Source organism: Camelus dromedarius, chromosome 21, assembly GCF_036321535.1.
Source record: "Camelus dromedarius isolate mCamDro1 chromosome 21, mCamDro1.pat, whole genome shotgun sequence".
Lineage (NCBI taxonomy): Eukaryota > Metazoa > Chordata > Mammalia > Artiodactyla > Camelidae > Camelus > Camelus dromedarius.
The window spans coordinates 37115478-37140999 of record NC_087456.1 but is presented as its reverse complement, the minus strand read 5'-3'; the positions used below and the strand labels follow the sequence as shown (position 1 = coordinate 37140999).

The 25522-nt window shown below is 60.8% G+C and overlaps 2 protein-coding genes across 2 annotated transcripts in view; both read left to right on the top strand.

Moving 5' to 3' along the window:
• Positions 1–10144, top strand: part of LAD1 (ladinin 1) — a 31060-nt gene extending 20916 nt beyond the window's left edge. The window contains exons 12-23 of the mRNA XM_064477323.1: positions 852–871; positions 3656–3710; positions 4090–4125; positions 4904–4937; positions 6031–6091; positions 6247–6363; positions 6988–7065; positions 7480–7590; positions 8671–8780; positions 9193–9283; positions 9634–9674; positions 9898–10144. Of these exons, the coding sequence (XP_064333393.1) occupies positions 852–871; positions 3656–3710; positions 4090–4125; positions 4904–4937; positions 6031–6091; positions 6247–6363; positions 6988–7065; positions 7480–7590; positions 8671–8780; positions 9193–9283; positions 9634–9674; positions 9898–9943 (800 nt within the window). The 3' untranslated portion in view covers positions 9944–10144. The remainder of the gene's footprint in view (positions 1–851; positions 872–3655; positions 3711–4089; positions 4126–4903; positions 4938–6030; positions 6092–6246; positions 6364–6987; positions 7066–7479; positions 7591–8670; positions 8781–9192; positions 9284–9633; positions 9675–9897) is intronic.
• An 11514-nt stretch (positions 10145–21658) lies between these two features.
• Positions 21659–22395, top strand: LOC105103103 (peptidyl-prolyl cis-trans isomerase A-like). Its single transcript, XM_064477313.1, has one exon. It carries the CDS (start codon positions 21684–21686, stop codon positions 22176–22178), a length of 495 nt encoding a protein of 164 aa, XP_064333383.1. The 5' UTR covers positions 21659–21683; the 3' UTR covers positions 22179–22395.
• The last annotated feature ends 3127 nt before the right edge of the window (positions 22396–25522 follow it).

Below are 25522 nucleotides of genomic sequence, written 5' to 3'. Positions count from 1 at the left end.
GAGGCCAGAAGGAGGGCCTGGGGTGGGGGGCGCCGTGTCCATTCCTGCCCCTTGCTCTCTGCTGAGCAAAGAGCCTCCCCCCTCAACCAACCGCGGCCCCGAACTGGGGTCAGCCCGAACCCTGGCAGCTCAGATCTTGGGACAAAAGCTTTAAACCTGTCTCTGCTGCCCACTAGCTTGTTCGCACAGAATCGCCACTTTTCCCAGTGAATTACCTCTGCTTTTCCCTCTAATTTCTTTTTTACCTTGTGAGGTTTTAAATGCTTGTAAAAGTAGCAAAAACAGAACAATACAGCCCCCCCCACGCGTCACCCAGCTCAGCCCCCACCAGCCCCGGCCAGTCTTCTTTCGCCTGTGCCCGCCTCTGCCCAGGACTGGGGGCAGACATCAGAATCAGCCCAGACATCCCAGCATCTCCCGCTCGTGTAGTTCAGCATGTTTCTCTAAAAGATGAGCACTGCTTGAAAAGCGTAACCATAACAGCATGATCGCGCCTAAAACTTTCAGTTGAATACTTTTTCAAATGAGATCGTGGAAGTGTGCAGGTAGCTGAGACATTTCATGCAGGTATGAAGACACTGTTACCTGGAGCAGGACCACTGTGACCCCCAGATCTTAGCCCTTCCTTCTCTGTGATCATTACTGCAGCCTGGTGCCCCTTCTCCCTGAAAGCACCTAACCTTCCCATCTTCCCGAGTGTTTGACCCGTGGAGGTGGTCAGGAGAGCTCGCTCTGTCCTCAGCCTGCCCCCAAACAGCTTCTGCACCCCGAGCAGAGTGGACCTTGCCCCTGAGAGGCTCAGCAGATCCTCAGAAACGTCATTCTAGCACATGGTGTGTGGATGTTAGGAGCTGGAAGTTCTGAGGACAGAGTCGGGGCTTGGGAGATATAGGGACCGTTTCCGTGTCTTCTGGGGAAAATGGGGGCCGCTTGCACATGTGAGGCTGTTCTAGGGGTGCCTGTCAAAGAGGAGACACAGAGACGCTCCCAGGAGAACCTGGGAGGGGTGTTGGGAGCCAGCTCTCAAGGAACAGCAAGCACTTCAGAGGCCATTTGGATAGTTTTTGAACCCAAATCTAGCTGGCTGCACTCGAGGCTGTGTTCCCTGCCCAGCCCCTCCATACAGTGGGTTTCCTTGGCTTTGGGGAGGGAAGTTCGAGCCATAGACCCTGGATTTGGGACCCATCTGCGTGCTCTGCACAGTAGGACTTGATGGTAAATTAACAAAATAACTCTCCACTGTGATGGCGGTCTGAGTCCCCGTAGCATCTGCCTTGCTTGCAATGAATGGACCACAGCTGCGTCCCGAGTAGCTACGCCCCTGCTGCCGGTGACCAGGAAAGCGAGGTCTGGACAGATGTCACCAAGCTGCTAGGATGGCCAGCCCCAGGGTCTCCGCTTCCTCCAGGAGACAGCAGTTCTATGCACATTGCTTCCCTAGAGTCGGAACGCTGGGCGTTCCTTAGATGGGCAGCTTCCTTCCAAATCTGCCCCGAGCCCGGCTCTCCTGGAAAGGGGCAGTGTTCTGTGGGTACCCGAGAGGCTCCTTCGGGGTAGGAATGGGGAAGTGTTTGCTGGGAGTGAACTGACCCTGCTCTGCTCTCTGGAGCCTCTGCCCCAGCAGAGGGAGGCCGAGGCCCAGCCATGTAGAGGCAGGAGGTGGCCGGTTACCCCTCAGTCAGTGCTCCCCCGGCCAGGCACACCTGTACAACCCCGAGAAGTAAGTCCACCCAGGTGTTTCCATCCTACTGACGAGGCACTGAGGCTCCAGGCAGTTACTGGAGTGGGGCGCCCAGGTTGCTAGGAGGTGGTGGGGCAGGACCTGGGCCCCGCCGCCCACACTCACCCTTCCATGTGCTCCCGCCCCATCCTCCTGCCCCAGACTAACCTGTCTGGCTTCTCCCCTTCACGGCTGCTGCTCCCTGACCCCAGAAGAGGGCAGAGACGGCAGTGCAGCTTTGCCTGTCCCTGTGACCCACCCCTGTTCCTGGAGCTGCCTGCCAGTAGGGCCTGTGTGGGGTGGGGCAGGTGTGGGGGACCGAGGCCACCGCTCCTGTTCCTGCTTCCTGAGCTCTCCCCTGGGCTGGGGGGAGGTGGGGGGACCCGGCCTGGCCAGTCCCCCAACCTGCTCCAAGTCCAGGTCTGGGAGGACTGACGTGTGCCCTCCTCCAGCACCCCCACCATCCTGCTCCCAACCCTCCCTCTGGTGGACAGCACCCAGGCAGGGCAGCCAGGGGGTGAGGGGCCTGGGGACAGAGTCATCGGGAGAGCAGCTGGGGGACTGGAAATAGCTGGGGCAGGGGGACATGATGTCAGCCCACAAGTGTGCGCTGCTGTGGGCAGGGCAAGACCAGGACAAGGGGGACAGACTGGGGCTTAAGTTTAGAAAGAGCTTTCTGACAGTGACATCTGAGGGTGTTGTGGGCAGCTGGGCGCCCATCTAGTGGGTGCTGTGTGGCCACTGGGTGAGGGTGAGGATTGAAACATCAGAGTGGGAGAGGTGTTAACAAGATGGCTGGAAGGTGGCCCCCACACCTGGCCCCGTCCTTGCTGGCCAGCCCTCCACTGTCACCCCCTGCTGGAAGGATCCTCTTTGAGGTAAGTGTCCTGCAGGGGTCAAAGAAGAGGCATCTCCAGGCCTCAGAGAGGACTCAGACCTAGGAAAAGAGAGGAGGCTGGGGCAGGAGAGGCCGGGGCGGTGGAGACTGGGGTGGACGTTTCTCGTGCTGGCCCCACCCCGTTGGGCTTTCCCAACCCCTCTGCTCAGAGGCCGCCACCCAAGGCCCTCAGCCCAGGAGCATCGCAGGCACTTCTTACAGGCCGAGCTGTGTGCCTGGCATCACGCTGTCTAACGTGTCTGTCTGCTCTGAGCACCTGACTGAGGTGGGGGCCACCTCCTGCCGAGCGAGTGGATGAAACAGGAGGATCCCCGGCTCTCTGGGTGGCACACATGCCCACGTGGCGGGCAGCTCGTTCACTCACGTGCAGGCCGGCTCCTGGTTTCTCTCCGACACAGATGAAGGGTTTCTAGGGTCTGAGTCCCCGATAGGGACTTCCCTGACCCCTGTGGTGCCACATCCCTGGGGGCAAAGTCGGGGAGTGGGGCGGGGAGTGGGTGCCGAGTCAGACAGAAAGCCCACAGGCAGAGCCCCCGTCCAGCGAGGCCTCGAGGCCACCCCGCTCTGGGGCTGCCCCCCACCTGCCTGCCCCCCCCCGTGCTCCTGCGCTCCCCGCGGTCTGCAGGTCCAGAGCAGGTGTCCAGAGCCCCCAGGAGGCGAGGCTCAAACAGAAGGACCTCCACAGCCATGCCTTTCCGCCGTGTTCCCCGGCGGCCAGCGGACGTCCTGTGAAGAGTGCATGTTTTAGGCTTTGCGGCTACACAGTCCCTGCGGCAGCGAGCCGGTTCTGTTGCAGCCTGAGGCAGCCGGGCCGTGTACCAACAAAACTTTATTTACGGAAACAGTCTGGGGGCAAGGTTGGGCCCTGGGGTTTGCCAAATTCTGGTTTAAACCAAGAACAGAGCAGCCCCTGCCAGTCGCACCAGTCACCCCCACATTCATCCTGCCCCTGGATGCCGCTGCGCCCCCCACCCCCCCGTTCTCCTGCCGGCACACGCGGGGCCTGAGTTCACTGTGTCTGGGTCACTTCTCCAGAGCAGGAGGCAGCGGGAGAAGAGGCTGGAGGCGAGGCTGAGGAGCCCAGTGCTGAAGGTGAGGCTCTGCTCGGAGCAGGGCGGGAGTCTGAGGGTCCGAGGGGCTTTGTCCTGGCACCCAGGTGACAAGCACCCCAGAGCCATTCCCACGGCAGCAAGAAATCTGCCTGGAACGTGCTTTGCAGCCCGGACAGCAGCGCGTCCTGCCTGGGCTGGGGCTCAGCCCTCGGCTGTCCGGTCAATAGACGCTGACCACGTGCTCCTCTTGTGCCAGGTGGTCTTGGGCGTGGGGGTGGGTGTGTGGACAGAGAGCTCCCGGACCCCAGGCCCCTGCAGGGCACGCTTAGCCAAGGACCTATGTGGGGAGGCTCTTGGCGGGGGGGGGGGGGGCTGAGCTCAGAACCAGGACCTTTACTGATTTCTCATGTTCTGTTTAGAAGATGGACAAGAAGAGGATGCTAAGGAGGTGGAAGGTGAGGACACTGGACATCGGGATGGGAATGGGGGGGCCAGGGAGCACGGCAGCTCTGGGGGAGGGGATGGGGCTCGAGGAAGAGAGGACAGGGCTCGGTGACCATGTGGGTTTTGGAGAGAAGCTGCCTTGGTGGTGCCCAGGGGGAGAGGGCCGGGTGTCCAGTCTAGGTGTCCAGTCTAGGCTGGGCAGTGGCCACAAGTCACATGTGCACATGAGTCTCCTGGAGCTTGGATGACTCTCTCAAGGGTGCAGCGTCTGCAGGATGAGATCCCATGCACAGATGGTCCATGGGGCAGGTCACTGCTGTGGTCACTGTCGGGCTGCAGCCTTCTCCAGCCTCCCAGGTGGCCCCAGTCATGCCTCCTGGGACAGTGCAGCCAGTGGGGCTGGGAATCATGCCCCTCAGTTTCCTGGTCCTGGGCCACCAGGAGGTCTGGGGGCAACTGAGGAGGCAGAGACTGGGAGGGGACTCTGGGGCTAGGACCCCCAGGGACTGTGCCTCTGGCCGTCCTCCCTGCAGGCCAGTGCTGCTGATGAGAGGGTTGTGTTTGTGTCCCTGAGACACCCCCAGGGATGCTGTGAGACACAGTGTGGGGTTTTCCACACTGATGCTTAGTTCTTTGGATTCTCCTGCAACCAGGGGTCCCCAAGGCTGGGAGGGCTGTCCCCAGGGTGGATGGGGAAGCAGAGGTCCACGGGTACCTAGTTCATCAGGGCAGAGTGAGACCAGACCCAGGACCTCCTGACCCCTGGCTGTGTGCTTCCCTCCTCTCCAGACGGCCCAGTGGAGGGGTCCAAACCCAAGCCCAGGTGAGTGGGGCGCACCTGTCCACACTGAAGCCCTGGGGGCAGGGGCCCATCAGAGCACAGCCGGGACCAGGCCGCAGTGCCCTGTGGCACAGGGGGCATGGGCTGGGGGGTGTACAGGTCGTGTGCTGCACAAGAGTCTCACTGGGGTTTGCGTGTCAGGGGGGGACTTGGGGGCCGAAATCCACCCACAGTCCAACACCAGTTCTGTGCCCCCCACGGTCAGCACTGCCTTCATCTAGAGGAAAAGATGGTCCTGACCCTGGGCGGACACCCCATCCTATCCCACAGGAGAGCTAGGACACCCTCCTCAGTGGCTGCAGTGGGACCCGGGGAAAGAGGGAAGAACACTGCGGGGAAGCCAAGCAGTGAAGCCGTGTCAGCCTAGGCCTGTGGCTTCAGAGAGTCCCAAAGGGCCCCACGGGGCAACTTGGTGCCACATACGTGACATCACCTGGGTGCTGGGTGTTGGGTGGGGTGGGGGCCCATGAGGTTTTCCTTTCGGGAGGGCCAATCCCACCAGCAGAAGGTGCCTCAGCACACGCGCAGGGGTCTTCCAGCTTCAGTGGGCAGGTCTGAAATGGCCTGACACCAGCCCAGCCCCACAGTCCAGCTCCCCTGCCGTTCCTGCGCTGGTACGAACACAGGAGGGTCTCGTTTCAGCCCCATACAGACGAGGGCAGACGGGGAAACCAAGGCCCAGAGCCCACGGGCCCCGTGTCACACAGCTAGGGTGTGGTGGGGCGGGGATCAGGCTCCTGGGGAGATGCCAGGACGTGGCCAAATGCATCGCCTGTCAGCCTCTCTTCCTCCTGGCTGTGTGGCTTTGAGCAAATCACTACGTCTCTGAGCCTTGGTTTTCTTAACTGAGATCAGTGGTTCCTGCTCCGTGTCTGATGAAGGGACACATGTGAGAGCTGTGGGACCCCCACATGGGTGCTGAGTGAGCGTGAGGACTCCGTGTGGACACTGGCGCTGGTATCGCCGGGCAGTGGGCCGCCGCGCTTCCGCAGGGAGGAGGGGCTCCTGTCCACCGGGCACCGCAGCCCCTCGGGTCCAGGGAGGGGTGGCGCTCACGCCTCCTTCTGTCCGCCAGGCTGTTCATGCCCAACCTGGTGCCGCCCAAGATACCCGACGGAGAGAGAGTGGACTTCGACGTGAGTGCCGGCTTTGGGGAGGGCCGGCTCCACGGGAGAGACCTCACGGCCTTGTGGCTGCGGAAGGTCGCGGCGGGAGGGCATCCAGTGCTGGCCGCTGTCCTGGGTTCGGGCCCCAGCTGCCCCTCTGAGCCCAAGGTCCCCCATCCCCGCAGGACATCCACCGCAAGCGCATGGAGAAGGACCTGAATGAGCTGCAGGCGCTGATCGAGGCGCACTTCGAGAACAGGAAGAAGGAGGAGGAGGAGCTGGTCTCGCTCAAGGATCGGATCGTGGGTGTCTGCCCCCCTACCCTGCCCCAGCCCTGGGGGGCTTGCCCTGGGGACCCTGGCCCTGCTGGGAGTGAGGTCCAGCAGGGGCCCCTTCCCACCCCAGAGGGCTGGAGCTGACCCATCCTCTCTGACCACCCCCACCTCCTCCCTCCCAGCGGGCAGAAGCCCACCCCCCCCAGAATGGAGGGAAGATGCAGGTGGCCTCCGGAATCCCAGCTATCCCACTGGCGGGGGAGGTTACTTGGATTCCTTGTTCTCTCTCCACGGCCCGTGTTGCTAGGCTGGCTGAGGACTTGGCCTCTATCTCCTGGCAGAGGGCCACTGTCAGGGTTGAGGGGGGCACTGAGGGACATGGAGAAGCCTGCCTGACATTTTTCAGAAGCTGAGGTCAGTCCCACGAGTACGGCTCAACGCGGGCCACCCACCCACCTTGGCCAGGGCGTTCCTGTGTCTGTTGTCTGAGGGACTGGCTGTGAGCAAAGGCCCTCGCAGGGAGACGCCACTGCCCTGAGACTCTGAGGGGACAGCCCCTGGGGCTGCCTTGCCTCCTCTTTCCCGGGGGTCCTGCATTCCCGATGACCGCTCCGCACGCACATGCTGGGCAGGCTGTGTTTCCCTGCGTAGGAGAAACGGCGGGCTGAGCGGGCAGAGCAGCAGCGCATCCGGACTGAGCGGGAGAGGGAGCGTCAGACCCGCCTGGCTGTGAGTGGCCCGCCCAGGCCCCTCGCTCTCCATAGACCAGCACTCAGTCCTGAGCGCTGGGCATTGTTTGGGCTCCGGTGATTCCCAGCGAACAGGACAAAATGCACTTAGCACCCTCATCCCTCCCCAGTGCAGGCCCCTGGGAGTTGAGGCACCGTGGCTCCCTTCCTGCGCTGCTGCCCAGGACCTTCCACAACCACGGGGCCCCCCAGAGTCCCTGGCCTGAGGGGTGGTGGGGCCTCACACTCGGGAATCAGGACCCCGTTCATCACCGTTCAGCAACCTCCAGCCCCAGGCCCTGTGCCAGAGACACCCTAGAGACACCCCACTCAGCCACGAATACCCCAGCGCCAGCCCAGGGTCGGGGTTTCGGGCCCCTGCCCCTAATCTGCTCTCTGCCCCGCTGGGACCCAGGAGGAGAGGGCCCGCCGGGAGGAGGAGGAGAGCAGGAGGAGGGCTGAGGACGAGGCCCGGAAGAAGAAGGCTCTGTCCAACATGATGCACTTTGGAGGCTACATCCAGAAGGTGGGGGCTCTCTGGGGCTGCGGTGTTGTGAGGGGCGGTGTCCCCTGCAGCAGACGGAGGGCAGGCGGGACCCTGGGAGAAACTCCCAGTGCTGCTGGGAGGCTGAGTTCTCATGCCCAGGCCCTGAGCTTCTCTCCACCCAGCTGGCTTTCCCTGGGAGGCACCGGTGGGGTGGGGGCTGCCCCTCCCATCCCTGGCCCCACGGTGGCCGGATGCAGCTGGCAGGCCCTGTGCCCATCAGACCCACCACAGACAGCCCTGTGTGGTCTGTGACCCTGGAGCTCACTTTCCTTATCTATAAAATGGGATTAATACTGCTGGCCCTGCCTGCTACCCTGGAGAGCCTCTAAGCCATGTAGACGTGGGCTGGTTTACTCCTGGGAGCTCACTCCCAGGTCCTAGCGTTGGTGCCCCGCACCCAAGAGCCTCCATCCTCAGGGGGAGGGGAAACGGGAAATCGATTTCCTCAATACAGTGGACTCATCAGAACGTTTTCCTAGACTTCTAAGTCCCTGGTCAGGACCGGGCCAGCCCCCTGGCTTTTGCACTCACGTGACCATACCAGCAGGACGCTGCAGTCAGAATAGCCCCCACCCTAACCCTAACCCAGACGCCTGTCCAGTAACTGAGTTGCCACATCGCGTGTCTGAACCACCCTCTCCTTCCCGTGTCTGCCTCTGTCCCCGCGCCCTGCCCCTTTTCTCTGTCGTGGTTCCGTCTTTCTCTCTGGTCTTCCTCTCGTGGTGTCCTGGTTCTGCAGGCCGAGGTGGGTACCAATCCTTGTACCATCCTCCACCTTGTAGTTTGGGGAGCGCTGGAGGGGAAGGCACTGAGCTGGAGGGGGATGTAGGGGAGTGGGACGCAGGGAGAGGGGGCTGTAGGGAGCCTCCCGCCACGCCCCCTCCCCGCTGCCTGGGCATCCAGGCAGTTGATGGCGTGGGTGTCACAGGAGGAAGAGGACGGAAGCTGGCCCCATGCAGGCCGTGCCTCTCTCCCCCACTGGGTCTGGGGGGTGAGGGGTTAGGAAGCGGCGTCCTCCAGCCCCCTCCAGCCCGTTTCCCTGCTTGTCACCCCCTCCAGACGGAGCGTAAAAGTGGGAAGAGGCAGACAGAGCGGGAAAAGAAGAAGAAGATTCTGGCCGAGAGGAGGAAGGTGCTGGCCATCGACCACCTGAACGAGGACCAGCTGAGGTGGGACCGCGGGGCCAGGGCCACACCTGGCGGGAGGGGCGGGGCCAGAGGAGGGCGCTGTCTTGCGCGCGCCACCAGGGGGCGCTACCGCCCCACGTATTCCCAGGCGGCGCGGCAGGACCAGGCAGGGCTCTGGTCCGGGAGGGCTGCTCATTCCCCACCTGCCCCCGGGGGCGGGGAAGGGATCGACGTGGAGGCTCCGCAGCGCCAGGGGCGTCCCCGCTTCCTCCGCATTCCCTGTCGTGGCCGCGCTGGTCTCCCATCCTCAGTGCTGGGCGCTGAGCCAGGGTGCGGGGCCTCGGCAGGCCTAGGGGCGGAAGGAGGGCCAGGCCGGGGTCGGGGGATCGGGATGAAGGCAGTGGGGGCCCTTCCTGACTGCCCCTGCCCCTGCTCCCCGCCCTGGCCTGTGCAGGGAGAAGGCCCGCGAGCTGTGGGAGAGCATCTACAGCCTGGAGGCGGAGAAGTTCGACCTGCAGGAGAAGTTCAAGCAGCAGAAATACGAGGTGAGCCGGCCCACCGCCCACCACCCTGCTTTGACGGACCGGGTCTGCACCTGTGCGCTCCGCAGGCCCCTTCCCATCCAGCCCACCTGCCCCGGCGCCCCTTCTGATGTGCACAGTGCCCGCCACTGGGCTGACGCTTCAGGAATCAGAGGATGCGCCGGGGCTGAGCAGACATCTTCCTGGGGTTCCAGCCCCAGGGGCCCCCTCCCTTCTGGCCGGCGTGTCCCTGCAGTCCTCAAGGCAGCCGCTCAGCCCCATGGGAGGACAGGGACGCACAGGCCAGGCCTCCCAGGGGGAGGGGGCCTCACCAGAGTGGCAGCCACTTCCCTTCTCCCCTCCTCTTCCTACAGATCAACGTTCTCCGGAACAGGATCAATGATAACCAGAAAGTGTGAGTACCCCTGCCCCCGCCACTGCCCGCCCCGCCCCGCCTCCGGTCTCCCAGCCACCCCTCCTTCTCCTTCCCTCAGCGCCGCTGGGAGTGAGGAGGGGACAGAGAGCTCTCGCCCCCAGCCCCCCAGGCTGCTGCCCCTCTCAGCCCTCCGCATTCCCCGACCCCGTGGAGAGACGCTGCCCTGCCGTGCTCTGCCTCACAGGGCCTGCTTCTCTTGCAGCTCCAAGACCCGCGGGAAGGCCAAGGTCACCGGGCGCTGGAAGTAGAGGCCTGGCCTCCTTCCCCCAGGCCCTCCTCCCCGGCCATGTCCCTGCCCTGCACGCCCCCAGCTCCTGCGGGCCCCCGAGCATCCCCCGGGGCCAACTGCCCCCTGCAGCCCAGGAGCTGCCCAGCTGGACGCCGCACTCACAGCGACCCCCACATGCCCACCCCAGCCCGGAATAAAGGCCCCCCCCACACTGAAGTCACCTCTGTCTCTTGTCTTCTGAGGGAGACTCAGGGCTGAGTCTCCAAGGGGCTTTGGCCCGCTCTGAGTTGGGAGGGGCCTGGCCAGGGGATGCCTGCGCTCTCTCCAGCCTGGGCCTCAGAGCCGAGGCTGTGATGGGAGCCCCTGCTGGGCACCTCACAGCACCCAGGCCATGTGAGTCACCCCGGGAACAATGAGGCCTCTGTGGACGACCTGCTTTCTTCCTCCAGGCTGGGTGCAAACAGCAGGTGTCTGAGGGCCAGAGAGCCTCGAGGGAGGATGGAGGGATGGTTTCATCAGCGCCAGAGTCGTGGGCTCCTCTGGGTGCCTCAGTTCCCTCCCCTCACCCTCCCCTGGTCCTCTTGTGGCTTGAGCCACAAACCAGGGCCTCAGGGTCCCGGAGCTGCAGAGAAGGCCTTGGGGCACGGGTCCCGGCTGGCAGAAGATGAGGGGGCCCTGGGCTGGAGGGCATCTGTTCTCTGGAGCCCCCCCCCCACCATGCACCTCACACCCGCTTGGACTGCTCCTCCCAAACACCTATGTGGGGTGGGGGGCTCCCACACTCCTCCAGGCAGAGCGAGTTTGCTTCCTCTGGCCTGCACACCCTGGACCTGCTGTAACTGCTGTCACAGTCACACCACCTCCTGTCGCACGGCAGTCAGTTACCTGTCCCTTTCACCTGTGCTGTGTGCCAAGCACCATGGCAGATGCTGGTACACCAGGATGAAGAAGATACAGTTCTGGGCACCTGGGAGGGGCTTGTCCTGGGGCCTGGGCCTCATTTCTTATACATTCATTCACTCATTCTTTCGATGTCTCCTATGCACCCAGTATATGCTGGGTGCCGTGCAGGGCAGGGCTATGATTAGACACAGAGCTGGCAGCCCTACGGGAGAGAGGCAGCGACAGGAAGTTCCAGCTCCATGTGTCAGCGGGGTGCACGGGGCTGGGGCAGCACAGACCAGGGGCACCTGCCTGGCCTTGGCAGGGCTTTCTGGAGGAATGGGTGTCTACACCAGGCCCCAGAGAGTCAGGAGGGTCGGAGAGGGGGCACAGCATTGTAAGGTCCGGGCAGCGTGGGACAGCCCGGTGTGTTCCCAGGGTCCAAGCTCTTGGTGGGGGGCGGGAGGTCCCCCTGCATCCCCTCACCTGCCCAGCCAGCAGCTGGGTCTGTGCACCAGCCCCTTCTTCACCTGCCACTGGAGAGAGGGACATCGAGTTCAGACATGGACACCAGAACTTTCCAGCCACCATCAAGTTCCCATGGGGCCCCACCTCCAGGGCCTCAACACCTCCTTGGAGAAGCAGGACAGGACAGACTGACACTGAGGTCTCCAGTCCTCTGTCCTGCACCTCCTCTCCTGACAGGGTCCTTGGGACCGTCCCTCTGCTCTAGCGGGTGTGGCCTTGACTCTGAAACCCTTGTGCTGTGGGGGATGGGAGAGGCAGCCTGGCTGTCTTACTCTGAGCCTCCCTGAGGCCAACTCCCACTTCTCTCTTCTCCAGAGCTCACCTGCTGTTCAGGGCGCACATCTCAGTGTGGTAGAGCGCGTGCTCAGCAGGCAGGAGGTCCTGGTTCAATCCCCAGGACCTCCATTAAATAAATATATATCAAAAATAGCACATAAATAAACCTAATTTACCCCACAACCTCCCCCTCCCTGCGAAAAAAGAGTCCGGCTCTGCAGTCCCAGCTCAGCTTTGGGGAAGTTACTAGCCTTCTCTCTGCTTGAGTTCCCTTATCTGAAAAATGGAGCCGATCAGGGAGGTTCAGTGTAGGAACGTGCGGGGTAGCTGGGCGGGGCTCCCTGCACTGCACGTCGGGGCCGGAGTGGGGTGGGGGTGGGGGCGCGCGGGGGCGGGGTGCTCCTCGGCTGCTGTTGCTGCTACTTGGGTTGTGAAACGTCACCAGCCCCCCTCCAGGGCTCAAGGCCTGTGGAGCTGGTCGGCAGGCGGGTCCTGGCTGGCCCTCCTTGTGCGGGGTCTCCGGACCCTGGGTCAGGCCCTCTCCCGGAGAGACCACGGTGGGGGGGCGGGGTTGTCCCGGCTTGCCGCCGCCGCCGCCGCCGCCGCCCTCCCTCCCTGGGGCCTGCCCCGGTCTGGGCCGCTGGTCGCAGAACTTGCTCCCGGGTGGGGCTCCATCCCTGACACCGGAGCCTGGTTTCTGGAAAGGGTGGGGCAGGCCCCACCCTCGGGTCGGGGGCTGGTGGCGTTCCGCCTGCTGGCCTCAGGGGAATCCCAGGCCGGGCGCTCCGTCTGGTGCAGTTCGGGGTGGGGCTGGCCCGACGTGCAGGGCGGCCCAGGCTGGCGGCTGTGTTCCTGCAGTGTGGCCGGTGGGTGCTGGCTTTCCCTGCAAAGTCCGGTCGGCCCATCAGCCCAGCGAGCGGGAAGATGGTGTGAACTGGGGACGCGCTCGGGTTGGGGCAGGCTCCCCCCTCCCCACCACGTGCCCTCCTGTGTCCCACTCTGCCCTCGTGCGGCCTGTGCTGGTCACTTCAGCCCATTCTCTCCGCCAGCCCCTCACGGTTCGCATGGCCCAGCCGCCTACGGTGAGGGAGCTCAGGGTCACAGGGTGAGGCAGCGACTGAGGCTCAGTCAGTAGGCGCAGAGCTGGGGTCTGAACCGAGTCTAGGACTCCAGAGCCGGGACCCCGCCCAGCACATGGGCCTGTGGAGGGAGCACCCCCAGATTTCCCCAGTGGCCGGGCCTGCGCTGGAGCCCCAGCCTCCCGAGAGCCTGCTGGGGTGACCCAGGTCGACATCAGCAGCAAGGCTGGCCTGACCCAGCCCCTCGAATCCGGGAGCCGGAGCCGGGAAATGGGACAATGGAATGTGCCCCCTGGAGGTGGCTCTGGGCAGGACGTTGGAGGGGGCACCAGCAGACTCTTCCCACCTCCTGGGGTGATCACAGCGTATTCTAGTGACCAGGAGATTGGGGGCATCAGGAAGCACCTGTCATTGCTTTGCTGTGAGGTTGCCCCAACTGGAGAGAGAGTGACCCCAGGGTGGGTGGGTGGGGATGGGCCTGGGCACTCTCTGCTGCTGGGGCGGTGGGGATACCTGGGACCCTTTGCAGCCCCTGCAGTCTTCTGTCCAGCCAGAGGGAGCACGCTCTCCTGTGTCCCCAGATGTCCCAAGCCCTCCCACCTCTGCAGTGCTCTTTCCTGTCCTGGATGGCCCCTCCCTCCCTCCCCCCCCACCCAGCCAACTCCTCCCCATCCCTGGCGCCTCGCCCAAGCTGCTGTTTCCTGGGATGTGTGTGTGTGGGGGGGGGGGTTGGGGGTTGGGGGGTCCTGCGCTCCTGTGGCTTCCTGAGCAAGGCTCTCCTGCTACCTTGAGAGCACCACGCTGAGGGCCCGCGGTTCAGAGTCCAGGCCTGGGCGCTCAGCCTCGCCCCTTCCCTGGCGCTGTTCTGGAGCCTCAGCCCCATCCACCTGCTCACCCCTGGTTCTCAGCCCCCACCCCAACAGGTACAGGAATTTAAATTGCTCTCAACTGAAGACTCTGGAGAATGGTGCAAAGCACCGAGGCCCCAGGGGCAGCCCCGCCCCTGGCCAGGCACTCCCTTCAAGGAGCCCCAATCCCAAGGCCGTTTCCCCCATAAAGTGAAGCCCGGACGCGGCCGCTCTGAAGGAGGTGGGCGGGGCTGCCCTTCGGGAAAGCGGAGGGCGGGGCGCGGAGGGGCGCGGCTGCCAGGAGGCTCGGGCGGCGCTGCCGAGAGTGCGATGGGCTTGCAGAGGGCGTGTCCGGGAGACCCGTTCAGCAGGCGCTGCCTCACCCCTCCCCTCTCCCCAATCACCCCTCCCCTCTCCCCACTCACCCCTCCCCTCTCCCCACCCACCCCTCTCCTGCCAGTTCCCCAAAGAAGCTGCTGGCCTCGGGTTCTCTGATCAAAGCAGAGAAAAGCGTGTTCTAAAGAAATAGCTTGTTTTTTAGCCAACACTTATTTGAATAGTTTCTGATCCTATGATGCGAAGTCCGCGTGCGCTGGTCTCGACGGTGGGAAAACGTGTGTGAAATAACGTTCAGATCCATCCGTTGCAAACTTTGGACGGCTCACCGGGGCAGGGTGCTTGGCCAGAGTGAGGTCTCACCGCTGTTCTTGCTCAGGCAGAGCGACTTGCGGACTAGCCCAGGCCTCACCCCTCACCACTCTGTGCGGGTTGGTTTCATCATCTCTCTCCGTCCAGACTGGGTGCTTCCTGGGGCCCGGGGCACCGGCTTGTTCATCCGTGAGTCCCGTCCCTGGTGACTGGATGGAGGATGAAATCAGTCTCTCGCGGCGGGACTGGCATGGGATTTGAAGATCGAACATTGACAGGGCGGGAAAGAGGGCAAAGCCTTGTGTTGTAGTTGTGTTGCCTTGGGTAGCTGTCAGAGCATTGAATCAGCCCCAGACAACGGAGATTAGAAAAAGAATGATTTGATCTGGAAAGGTTCGGCTGGTCACCTCAAGCATGGAGACCGGTGCGAGCACTGGGGCTTTTCCCTGACTCTCGTCTGCTGAGGCCCTGGTGGTTCCGGAGGGGACGGCGTGGGGAGGGGTAACGAGTCTCGAGAGAGGCTCAAAGTCTACCCCTCCCCAAGGGCAGGAAGCAGCAGCTTGGGGGGCTTGAGCGCGGAGAGCTGTAAGGAGTGCTGGGGTGTGGCGTGGGGCCCCCCAGGATGGCTTTGTGTCCCTGGAGAGGAAGGGTGCTCACAGCAGTGGTCCAGAGTGGCAGGTCTGGTGAGTCTGCGGTTCGGGTAGTCCCCTCCAGGCCCCTCTGAGCCTGCGGACAATGAGGCAGAGGACCCAGAGGGAGCCAGCCCACACCCCCACCCCCGTCCCCCCAAGTCTGTCTGTGCTGGCCGGAGGGGGAGGGGCATCTGTGACTTGAATGTGAGGCTGGCGTTTGAGGTGGACCAGGATGGGGGTCTTCATAACTAAGATGTGGCTGTTGAAAGAATCAGAATGACTAAGTCTGGGGTCTCAGCTAGAGCCCACCGCCCAGCAGGGAAGGGGCTTCCCCAGGCGGGGCACAGTCCTGGTGGTTATCGAGATGCAAATGAGACTGTCTAGAGGAAACCTCACCTCCTGGGTCGAGGGAGGCTTCCTCGCACAGATGCTAACTCTGCAGGCTCCTCCCCACCTGCTCTGTGTTCACTGTTTTCTACCTGCTGTGTATATTCACTCTTGTCTTGTTTTTCCTCTGTTTCTCTCCAATTCACTGTAAACCCCAAGAGACTGGGTTTTGTTTTGCTCAATCCTCCCAAAACCCCAGCGTGGTGTGCATGGCTGCCTCACAGGCATTCAGCTCAGAAACTGTTGAATGAATGAGTGACCGTTTATCTGCAGGGAGTCGAGACTGCACTCGATGGGCCACATACCCACAGTGCTCTTGGAAGGACAGAGAGAACCTTGATGTTAGGAAAGGGGAACAGAGGTTTGGGGGCCTCGGGGTCGTCAGGGCAATGGGACATTTAACAGTCTGAAGAAATTGACACTGAAAATTCACAGTATTTTCGGCTGGTGGTGGTGGAGAGGCCAGGGCTGCTCCTGAATGAATGATGGGGGTTGGGGGTGGGGACAATAGGAAAGAAGTTTTTCCCAGGAAAGTGACTGGTCTGCCTTGCTGGCCACTGTGGTACCATTGTTTTGACCTTCAGACCCCATTCTGCATCCTGCTTGGCCAGGGGGTGGGGTGGGGCCCTGTGTGTCCCAGAATCTGCTGTTAAGGACACAGGCTCTGAAGCCAGTTCCCCCACAGACCAGCTGAGGGACCTTCCTTTGCCTCCGTGTCCTTGTCTGTAACACAGGGTGATGTTAGCAGCTGCCTCCTGGGGTGGTTGTGAGGACGAGATGGCCTTATAGCAAGGATGCTCGGAGCAGTGCCGGCACACAGCACAGGCACGTGAGGGTGTCTCGTGTACTGTGGAGATAGAAAGGGTCCCCCAAACCCCCATGTCTCCCTGCCTTCCCTGTGGGGCCCACCCCTCCCTGCCCCCCCGAGGCCCCCCGAGGCCCCCCGAGGCCCCCCAGCGCATGCTCCCCTCCCCGACATTCCAGGGCACAGGGTGGACCTTGGCTGTGCCTCCTTCAGCCCTCCCCTTCCTTGAGCCTGGGGCTGCTGGCTGTCAGAGATGGGCCAGCGGTGAGTCAGCCCACCCTGCCCCGCCCTCCAGCCTCCACCGCCGAGGAGGCTGGGAAGGCGCTAATGCCCACTTTCCACTGGTCGGTCCGTCTCTTCTTGGCAGTGGAGCCACGGTGACCCCAAGTCAACACACCTCTCTTCTGAGGAATGAAGTCCTCGCCTGGTTGGGGTCCCCAAACCTTACACCTGAATTACTGTCAACCCCACTGTGGGCCCAGGGCAGACTCTGCCGGTGACTGGGCCTTGGGGTCCACTTTCCAGGCCTCATCTGTGTCTCCCACCCAACGCCTGCTGTAAAGTCCGTGCCCCCAGACCGGCCTGCTGTCCGTCTCTCTCACTCCCCTATTATTCTGCAGCCCAGCTCTGCTTCCTGGTCTCTTTCCACCCAGTGTCTTCCAGGAAGCCCTCCTGGACTGGCTAGGACCTTGCTGCTCAGTGTGGTCCACAGGCCTGGTGCAGGAGCACCGCCCGGGAGCTGGAGAAGCGGGGAGTCTGCATTCTCGCTGGGTCCCCAGGGGCCTGCGCACACATCACAGCTGGAGGATTCCACCCCTGACAAGATGGAGAGGCTGGGAATCCAGGCCAGCGGGTCCCGCGGACTGGGGATGGAGGGGAGGACGTTCCAAATGCTGTAAATAATGACGCGGACCTGCCCCGGCCCCAGCCTGAGTCTCCTGCCACAACTGCCTGCCCACCAGCCTCTTGGGCTGGCTGAAGGTGGACACGCTGGCAGGCCTCCCGGGTCAGATGCGGTCAGTGGGACCAAGGTCTCTCCCAGGCCGTGCCGTCTAGTCTGCACTACCGTGTTCCGGGAGGGCCTCTGCCTGGGACCCTGGAGTCTCCCTTCAGCAGGGAGCTCAGGCGAACGGAGTGTGGCCCCGCAGCACTGGCCTCTGTCGGGAAGTGTCCTTCAGGGGGAGAAGTGGGGGTGGGGGTGGGGGGCTCTGGAGACCCCTCCCTTCCTCTCTGTGCTACCACAGGCCTTAACGCTTCTGGGACCCCTGAGTAATGAACACGAACCATTCAACCTCCTTTAGCCCAGAGTTTCCAAAACTTAGACCTCCTTTGTCACTTGGGACCTGTGAACATCCTGTGGGAAGGACTTTGGGAGATTCTAACCTCACTAACACGCACACACACGCACCACACGCACACGCATGTGCGGACACACATACACCAATAACGAAGACTTTCACGTGAGGCTCTCTGGTGCTGAGGTGCCATCTCTGGAGGTGGGAGCTGCTCCTGGAGGAACTTCCTTCCAGTGTCCTTCTGGACAGAGGCCGTGGGGCGCAGGCAGCGCCACCTCGCCCAGGGTCCGTGGGGCAAGGGGTAGGATGTCCTCCCCAGCTTTTGTTTCAGGTCTTAAATGCCACTGTAGTCCCTCAACCACCAGCCCGGGCCTGGAGCTGTTCCCCCTGCGGCAGGGAGCAGGCTGTCCCCACCTCGATGCCGGTTGTTGTTAAGAGTGGGTATGTGTCCCCAGGCCAGGCGAGGGGTGGAGTACAGGGCTTCTGCGGGAAAATTTGCTGTCTTGTCCACCAGGAGGGTGTGTGGCGGCAGCTGGGGAGGTTTCTAGGCACACCTGGCCTGGCTCCCGCTGACACTGCGGTTAGAGGAGGTGGAACTGGCAGGGCCGGTCTGGACAGCCTGACTCACTGACTTTTGGGGCCCGCCTCCCTTCCGCCACAGGCAGTGGGTGAGGAGCCAGGCGGGAGGGCGTGGGATCCAGGTGTGGACTGTGGGCTCCTCCCAAGGCCTGGCCAGGAGCTGGGGCGGGCGGGGACCAAGGTTTGGGCTCACGGAGATCCTGGGGCCCTAGTGGCATTGTCGACCGAAATAAAACACACAACCAAAAAGCTGAGAGGTCTGTTTTATTCGGCAGACATTCCTGAGGATTTAAGCCCGGATGACAGCCTCTCAGATGGCTCTGAGGGACTGCTCCAAAGTGGCAGGGCAGAGGCCGGGATGTAGGAGCGTTCACAGTGAAGACCAGGTGGTCGGAGCCTCGAAAGATGACTGTTAATTGAAGAAAGCCAGACCCCTCGAGTTAAGGAACTGAGCACTTTTCTATGTATTGGAAGGCGCAGAGGTCTGGGCTCACAGAAGTCATTCCCTCATCCGCACCTCCGCTCTCCAGGGCCAGTGTCCCGTGCTTTCCCATCCTGAGTCCCCTCAGGGGGCACCGCTGGGGGTGGCAGCAGAGGCCCGGCTGCCTGCTTGCCGCATCCTGAGTGCCCTCCGCCCTCTGCCGGGTGCGGGCCGTGGCTGATGACCTGGTGGCTGCAGCGCCCTCTGTTTGCTGAGACAGCTGGCAATATTTTCATTCACAGCATCCTGAGAACCTTGAGACCTGCATGGGGGCAGACCTGGACGGGACCCCAGATGCCCCCTCGGTTTGGCAGAAAGGAAACTGATGGGAGGCCTTCCCTCAGCCACACACAGACTCTGGCGGATCAGAGGTTCCCTGACAATTTTATTGAGACATCACTTCCTGTGACTTCTGGGCTGCTTCCCCACCCTGAGTGGAATTCCCTGAGATTAAATATATCCCAAAGCCGGATCCGTCCATATGGGAGAATTCCATCTCCAAATGCCAACACGCACGTGCCGTTTCCTCACTCCCTGTGACACCAGCTCCCCGTGGGGGCTGCAGAGTCCTGACCCCGCACCCCCACACCAGTCAAAACAGACCTCTGCCTGAGTTCCCAGGGAATGGACGCTCACAGATGCCAGCATGTGGTGATTCCTGGGCAGGGATGACACAGCAGACGGGACATGGATGCCCTGAATCTGAGGTCATCCCACTGTCCCACACCCCGTCCAGAGCTCCGGCTCTTAAGGGGGACAATGGCAGCTGGAGACGTGTGCAGATTAGGGTGACGGGTCAGGCAGATGGGCACTGAACCGTGCCCCACAGGAAAGGGTGAAGAGACCTACGTGGTTCAGCCTGGGCGTGAGACTCCTGGGGACGTGGGGTGGCTCGTCCTGGGGAAGAGGGATGGGTCCTGCTCTCCACGGCCCCAGGGAGAGGCTGGGGAAGGACTGGGGAGCCTGGAGCTGGAGCCCGCTCAGGGATGGCCTAGCAGTCAGGGCAGCTTTGAGTCATCTTCCCCGAGGGGCCTGGGGTGGGGGCTGCTGCTTGGCCAACTGGACCTTCAAGGGTCAGAAGTGGGTGGGAGGCCTGGGAAGGTTTAAGATCATTTCTGAGAGTCTGCAGTTCTAGACCCGGAGTCACCCTTAGACCCGGTTATGTGCACGCTCTACGCCAGCCACATGCTGGGTTGAGAGAGGACACAGAATGCTAGTCCTGGTCCTGCCCCAGGGAGCTTCTTATCCTTGGAGGGAAGGAGGCGCGTGCACAGGTCAGTACCCAGGGGGCCTTGGCCCGGGGGCGAGCGCGCAATTCCCTACAAGGGGCAGAGGGAAGACAAGAGGGGTCCTAGGGCCAGGGCGGGGGGCACAGCAGATGGGAGGGGCAACCCGGGGCAGTGAGGTTAAGTGGCACTTTGTGTCCGGGGAGGTGCTGGCATGGTTGAAGTACCGGCAGGGATGGGGGAGGGCAGGAGGCAGAGCAGGTGGACTGGGGCCAGCCTGGGAGAGCCTGGTGGGACGGCCTGACTCCTAGCTGTGGAAAACTAGAGCCAGCCGATGCTGCTAGGCAGAGGGAGGGCAGAATCAGCGTAATTCTCAGTGATGGCTCTTGTGGCGGCAGACTCTGGAGGCAGGAAGGATGGTGGGGGCCACACGGGTGGAGAGGCCAGCCAGGAGGCTTGATGGTGGCCCAGGGGAAGACAAGGCTGGTGGGTACTGGAATGACGCGGCATCTTCAAGCTCAGGCCTTGGAGCCCGAATGGGAAAGGGAGTGCTAAAGAGGAGGCCAGGGTTTCGAGATTGGGGACTGGGCGGCTGGTGATTTCACTAACCTTCGTCTCTTGTTTCCCCAAAGCAGACAGTCCAAACCACGTGTGGCTCGGGCTGGCTGCGAGGACAGGCTGGGGCGGCACCGCGGTCGGAGGGCTGCTGTGAGCGCTGCCCTGAGCGAGCAGCGGGGCGGACACAGGGCCCTGGTCTTCCAGCAAAGATCCAGGCCCTCGGCCCAGACTCCCTCACTCCCGTGGCCCACCCCAGCCCACAGCTCCCTCCCACCCTCTGCACCCCCCCACCAGAGAGGCCCCTGCCCCGCCTGGGAGTTAGTGCAGCCACAGCCGGCCCCTGGGCCCACAGGCTGAGGGCTGCCGGCTCTGCAGTGTGGACCCCTGCCCGCGCTCCTCCTCACCTGGCTGAGGTCCGAGGCTCACCTGCTCACCCCGCCGCGTGGAGCCTGACTCTGCGCCCCTCCTGCCTCCCTGCCCTGCTGGAAGGGCCCCTGCTTAAACGCTCTCCGCCCGCGCCTGTGTGGGAGCAAAACGTGGGTGGAGGAAGCACAGGCCTGTGTTGACTGGGCTCCCTTTAAATCCACGACCCCCAGCCCCAGGTGGGCTCCTAGCGCTGTCTGGTATTCCTGCTCTGTTTTGCTAATGGTTTAGTTTCCCTGTGTTCCTAGAAAGCTGTTTCGTGCCTTCGCCCCTCTTGCCGTCGGCTGACACGTGGGTGGTGATCGGGCGTCTTATCTCACTGAGGCACGGAAGCAAGTCAGAGAGACCCCAGCAAGCTCCCTCCGGCACGCCTACCTGCCCACCTGCCCGCGTGGCCGTGGGTGGCGTGTCCACAGCCCACCCAGGCCAAGCCCCCCGCTGGGCAGTCCTGTCCTTTCTTGTCTGTTCAAGAACATCACTCCAGCAAGTCTCCCCTGGCCCTCGGACCATCAGTGTCTCCGTCTCGGCTCTAGTGTTCCTGTCAGCAGTGAAGCATGCTTTCTTCTTAGGAAACGGCCTCTCCTGGTGCCACGTCCATTTCTGGGAACCAGCCCCTCTCTCCCCCTTCCTTTATCACAGAACTTCTCAGATTACTGTCAGTTCTGCTGGCTGTAACTCCATTTCTTCCCTTTTCTCTCTTTTTTAAAAACACCGTTATTATCGTATGATTTCTGTACAGTAAACTACACGTATTTCTGATGTAATTAGATGAATTTGATGAAATTTGATGAATTTGATGAGTTTTGACAGATGTACACACCCATGAAACCACCACAATCAGCAGAGCTAATGTTTCCATCACTCCCAAAGGGGGGCAAATTTCGAATTCCCAGTTTATCCCTTCCCACCCGCTTCCCCCCTGGTAACCATAAGTTTGTTCTCTATGTCTGTGACTCTGTCTGTTTTGTAGGTCAGCTCATTTGTGTCCTTTTTTTTAGATTCCACATATACATGATATATGTTTTTTTTCCTCTTTCTGGCTTACTTCAGTTAGAATGGTCCAGGCCTTGCAGACACTGCTGCCGGCCCGGATCCTCCCACAGTGCCCAGCCATGGTCAGCCCCACCGTGTTCTTCAACATCGCTGTAGACGGCGAGCCCTTGGGCCGTGTCTCCTTTGAGCTGTTCGCAGACAAGTTTCCAAAGACAGCAGAAAACTTTCGTGCTCCGAGCACTGGGGAGAAAGGATTTGGTTATGAAGTTTCCTGCTTTCACAGAATAATCCCAGGATTTATGTGCCAGGGTGGTGACTTCACACGCCACAGTGGCACTGGTGGCAAGTCCATCTATGGGGAGAAATTCGATGATGAGAATTTCATCCTGAAGCATACGGGTCCTGGCATCTTGTCCATGGCAAATGCTGGCCCCAACACAAACGGTTCCCAGTTTTTCATCTGCGCTGCCAAGACTGAGTGGTTGGATGGCAAGCATGTGGTCTTCGGCAAGGTGAAGGAAGGCATGAATGTTGTGGAAGCCATGGAGCGCCTTGGGTCCAGGCATGGTAAGACCAGCAAGGAGATCACCGTTGCTGACTGTGGACAAATATAATAAATTTGACTTGTGTCTTATCTTAACCACCAGACCATTCCTTCTGTAGCTCAGGAGAGCATCCCTTCACCCCCATCTGCTCGAAATATCCTATAATCTTTGTGCTCTCACTGCAGTTCTTTGGGTTCCATATTTTCCTTACCCCCCACCAAGTTTAGCTGGATTGCAAAGTTAAGTTTATGATTATGAAATAAAAACTAAACAAACAAACAAAGAATGGTCCATCCATTATTTTATTATTTTTTGTGACTGCATAGTATTCCATTGTATAAATATACCACAGCTTCTTTATCCAGTCATCTGTGGATGGACATTTAGGTTGTTCCCATGTCTTGGCTATTGTAAATAGTGCTGCTATGATCATTAGGGTAACATGTGTATTTTCGAGTTATATTTTCTCCTGGATATATGCCCAGGAGTGGGATTGCTGGATCATATGGAAAGTCTATTTTTAGTTTTTTAAGGACCCTCCATACTGTCCTCTGTAGTGGCTGCAGCATCTCCCCATTTCTCTTGAATCCACTCTAGTCAAGTTTCTGCTCCCTTCACGTGACCAGAGTTGCTCTTGTCAGGCACCAGTGAACTTTCAGGTCACCAACTCTGGTGCTCAGACGCCTCCATTCCCAGGAATGGTGGGGACATTCCCATTGGATCTTCCTGCCTGTGGAGAATAGCTTACCTTGCACAACATGTGAACAGTAACAGCTCCTCGCAGGTATGCAAAGCGGCCCGAAGCAGCCAGAAATGGAAGGGGGTGACACTGAGAAGAGTAAAAGTGCACTGGGTAAGTTTTCTATTTTTATGGCCTTTACCCAAGAGCAGGCTGGGGTGGGCTACGTGCAGACTGCCTGAAACTCAGATCGAAGCTCACAGTGGTACCGGACTGAAGAACTAGAGGTGAGTTGGAGGCAGCTGGAAAGTGGAGGAGGGAGATGTTGGAGAGAGTCACCGAGAGCGTTCCTCAAAACCTGAATGGAAACTCTGCCCAGATCTCAGGCTGACACCTCCACTGCACGTCTGTGCAGGAGGCTCAGAGCAGCCCAAGCAAAGCAATGAAGCAGACGGAGGTTCCGCCGCCGCCGCACAGCCCACGGACGCTCGGCTTTCCTCAAGAGGCAAACTCACCCATCACAAAACTGCAGCCGCGGGGCCCTCTTAGCAGGAGGCGCACCGAGCGGGAACAGGTGCGGGGGCCTTCCTGAGGCGGTGGCGCGCTCTGCATTTTGCCAGTGGCCTGGGCGGCAGGGCGTGCGCTCTGGGTACGATGTGCTGAATGGTGCGCAAGCCTTGTGCATTTCACTATGTTTTTTCTGCAACAGACTTCCTGTCAAGTCATTTTATTGATGACATTTGAAAAACAAGTTACTTAAAATACTGCTAATGAACAGCATATTCTGTTTGCCTGTTTTTCCTTATGGTAAGACTGCGAACTACTGGTTCAACTGTCTAAAAGCTCAAGTAAATATGGGAGAGACGGAAGCGGGTGGACATCCTTGTAACGAACCACGCTGTCCTGCAGGATGATCGTCTTCACACCAGCACCAGAACTACAGGGTCTTCCTTCTTCCTTTTTTTAAAATAAGACGTCTGTTAGCAATGGGGGTTTTATTTGTATTGTTAAAAACCAGTTTCCTCGCTCAAAGAATAGCTGATATCTCAGACTGCGACTCAGCTTTCAAATAAGGACAGAAACAGAACACTGAATTCTGAACCCAAATAGCAAAGCCTCCTGAGAATGGCTTTTATAGGCACTGCTTGCTTCCAGTAAAAAACAAACAAAAAACTCCTGCTTTTCAATCTAAGTTTTAATAGCTTGTACGTTTTGGCTGTTGGCAAAGCTTTTTTCCCTTATTAAACATTTACTGAGGTGTTAAGCTAGCTTAGTTTACCGAAGTAACACTTTTTCTGTGGTACACCTCAAAAATCAGTCACCCTACGATGTGGTGCTTGAGTGAAGGAGGATGTTAACAGATGTCCACGGTGAAAGCAGTTAACGTGGCCTCTGTGAACAGCCGCTGCTCGGGGCATGGAGAGCTGCTGTCCTGCCTAGAAAGAGGAGGAGGGGAGGGAGGGGAGGAATGAAGCGCTGCGTGGCCAGGGGTCAAGTCTCCTCCCGCATCTCACGGCCCCCAGCCTCGATTCACACAGCTGGTCCCTCCTGCGTCTGGTCACACTTTCCTCTAGGAGCCCCGCCTGCCCCCACCCCACCCGGTTGGTCCCATTCGCTTTGGCTGATTCTCCAGTTTCCAGCCTCTTCTCTTTTATGTCTCCATGTGTTCCCTTGGTTTATTAGCTCTCAGATCTCCTCCCAAAGATATCTGGTGTCTGGCCCCAGTTCTTCTAGATGTTCTGGAGAATGTGGGGTGCTTGGCAGCCACTTGCCCCCCCGAGCCCTGGTCACCAATGCAGGGGCCACGAGAAGGGTCCTTCCTGCTTACTCGTTCAGGGACAGTAACCTTTCCCAAGGCTGCTCTGTGCCCACAAAGGCCCCCCAGGCAGCCACTTGGCTGTATGTGTGCATCTGTGTGTGTGTCTGTTCCAGACTCTCATGTTTCGTCGAATCTTGGAAACCAGCTAAAGCAGAATTCCGGACAAGGAAATGTCTCTCTTGTCCGCTTCACCCCCTCCCTCCACCCCCTAGTCCTTCCTCCTTCCTTCCCCGTTCACTTAGAAGGTGAGCAACCAGCCTCTTCTCTCTGGCTGGCTGCCTGCGTCCAGTGCAGACAGAGGTGAGGGGCTGGCAGGACAAGCGGGGAGGTGAGTGCTGGGCTGGGCTCTGCAGGGCCTGTGGGGACCCTGGGGGACGCACCCAGCCTGTGGGGAGGGCAGGCGGGGCAGTGGCAGCCGCAGGTGAGGGCGGCGTTGGAGGAGGGCCTGGCTCTGCTGCTGGAGCTGCTGTGTGACCCTGAGTAAGTGGCTGCTCCTCTCTGGGTCAGTTTCCTAACCTGCAAAATGAGGGAGTTGGACTAACCCAGAGGTTTCCCAGCAGCTCCTGGGAGCCAGATTCTGAGGGCCCCGTCGGGCCCACTGCCCCTTTCGCACGGCCGGCTTCCTTCTTGCTGGTCTGGGTGTCGGCCCGCCCTGAGGTGCTGCCCGGGGACATTAGTGTTCCGCTGAGCTGGCGGCAGCGTCTGCAGGGTGCCCAGTTAGGCTGGGGGACGCCTGTTGGGGGTCACGGAGCATGCTTCGCCCTGTGGCCCTGGTCACATTAGCCCCGTGTTCTAACCACCGACTCGGTGGCCCCAGATGGGACGAGGCTCAGGACTTCCGCATCTGATGCTCCACAAGCCCGAACTCTCTCTTCATCCACCTGTCTGCCCCGCAGCCCAGCGCACCCGACGTGC

What these genes read in the sequence shown, in the direction of transcription:
- LOC105103103 (XM_064477313.1), top strand. Translation starts at nt 21,684, where the DNA reads ATGGTCAGCCCCACCGTGTTCTTCAACATCGCTGTAGACGGCGAGCCC.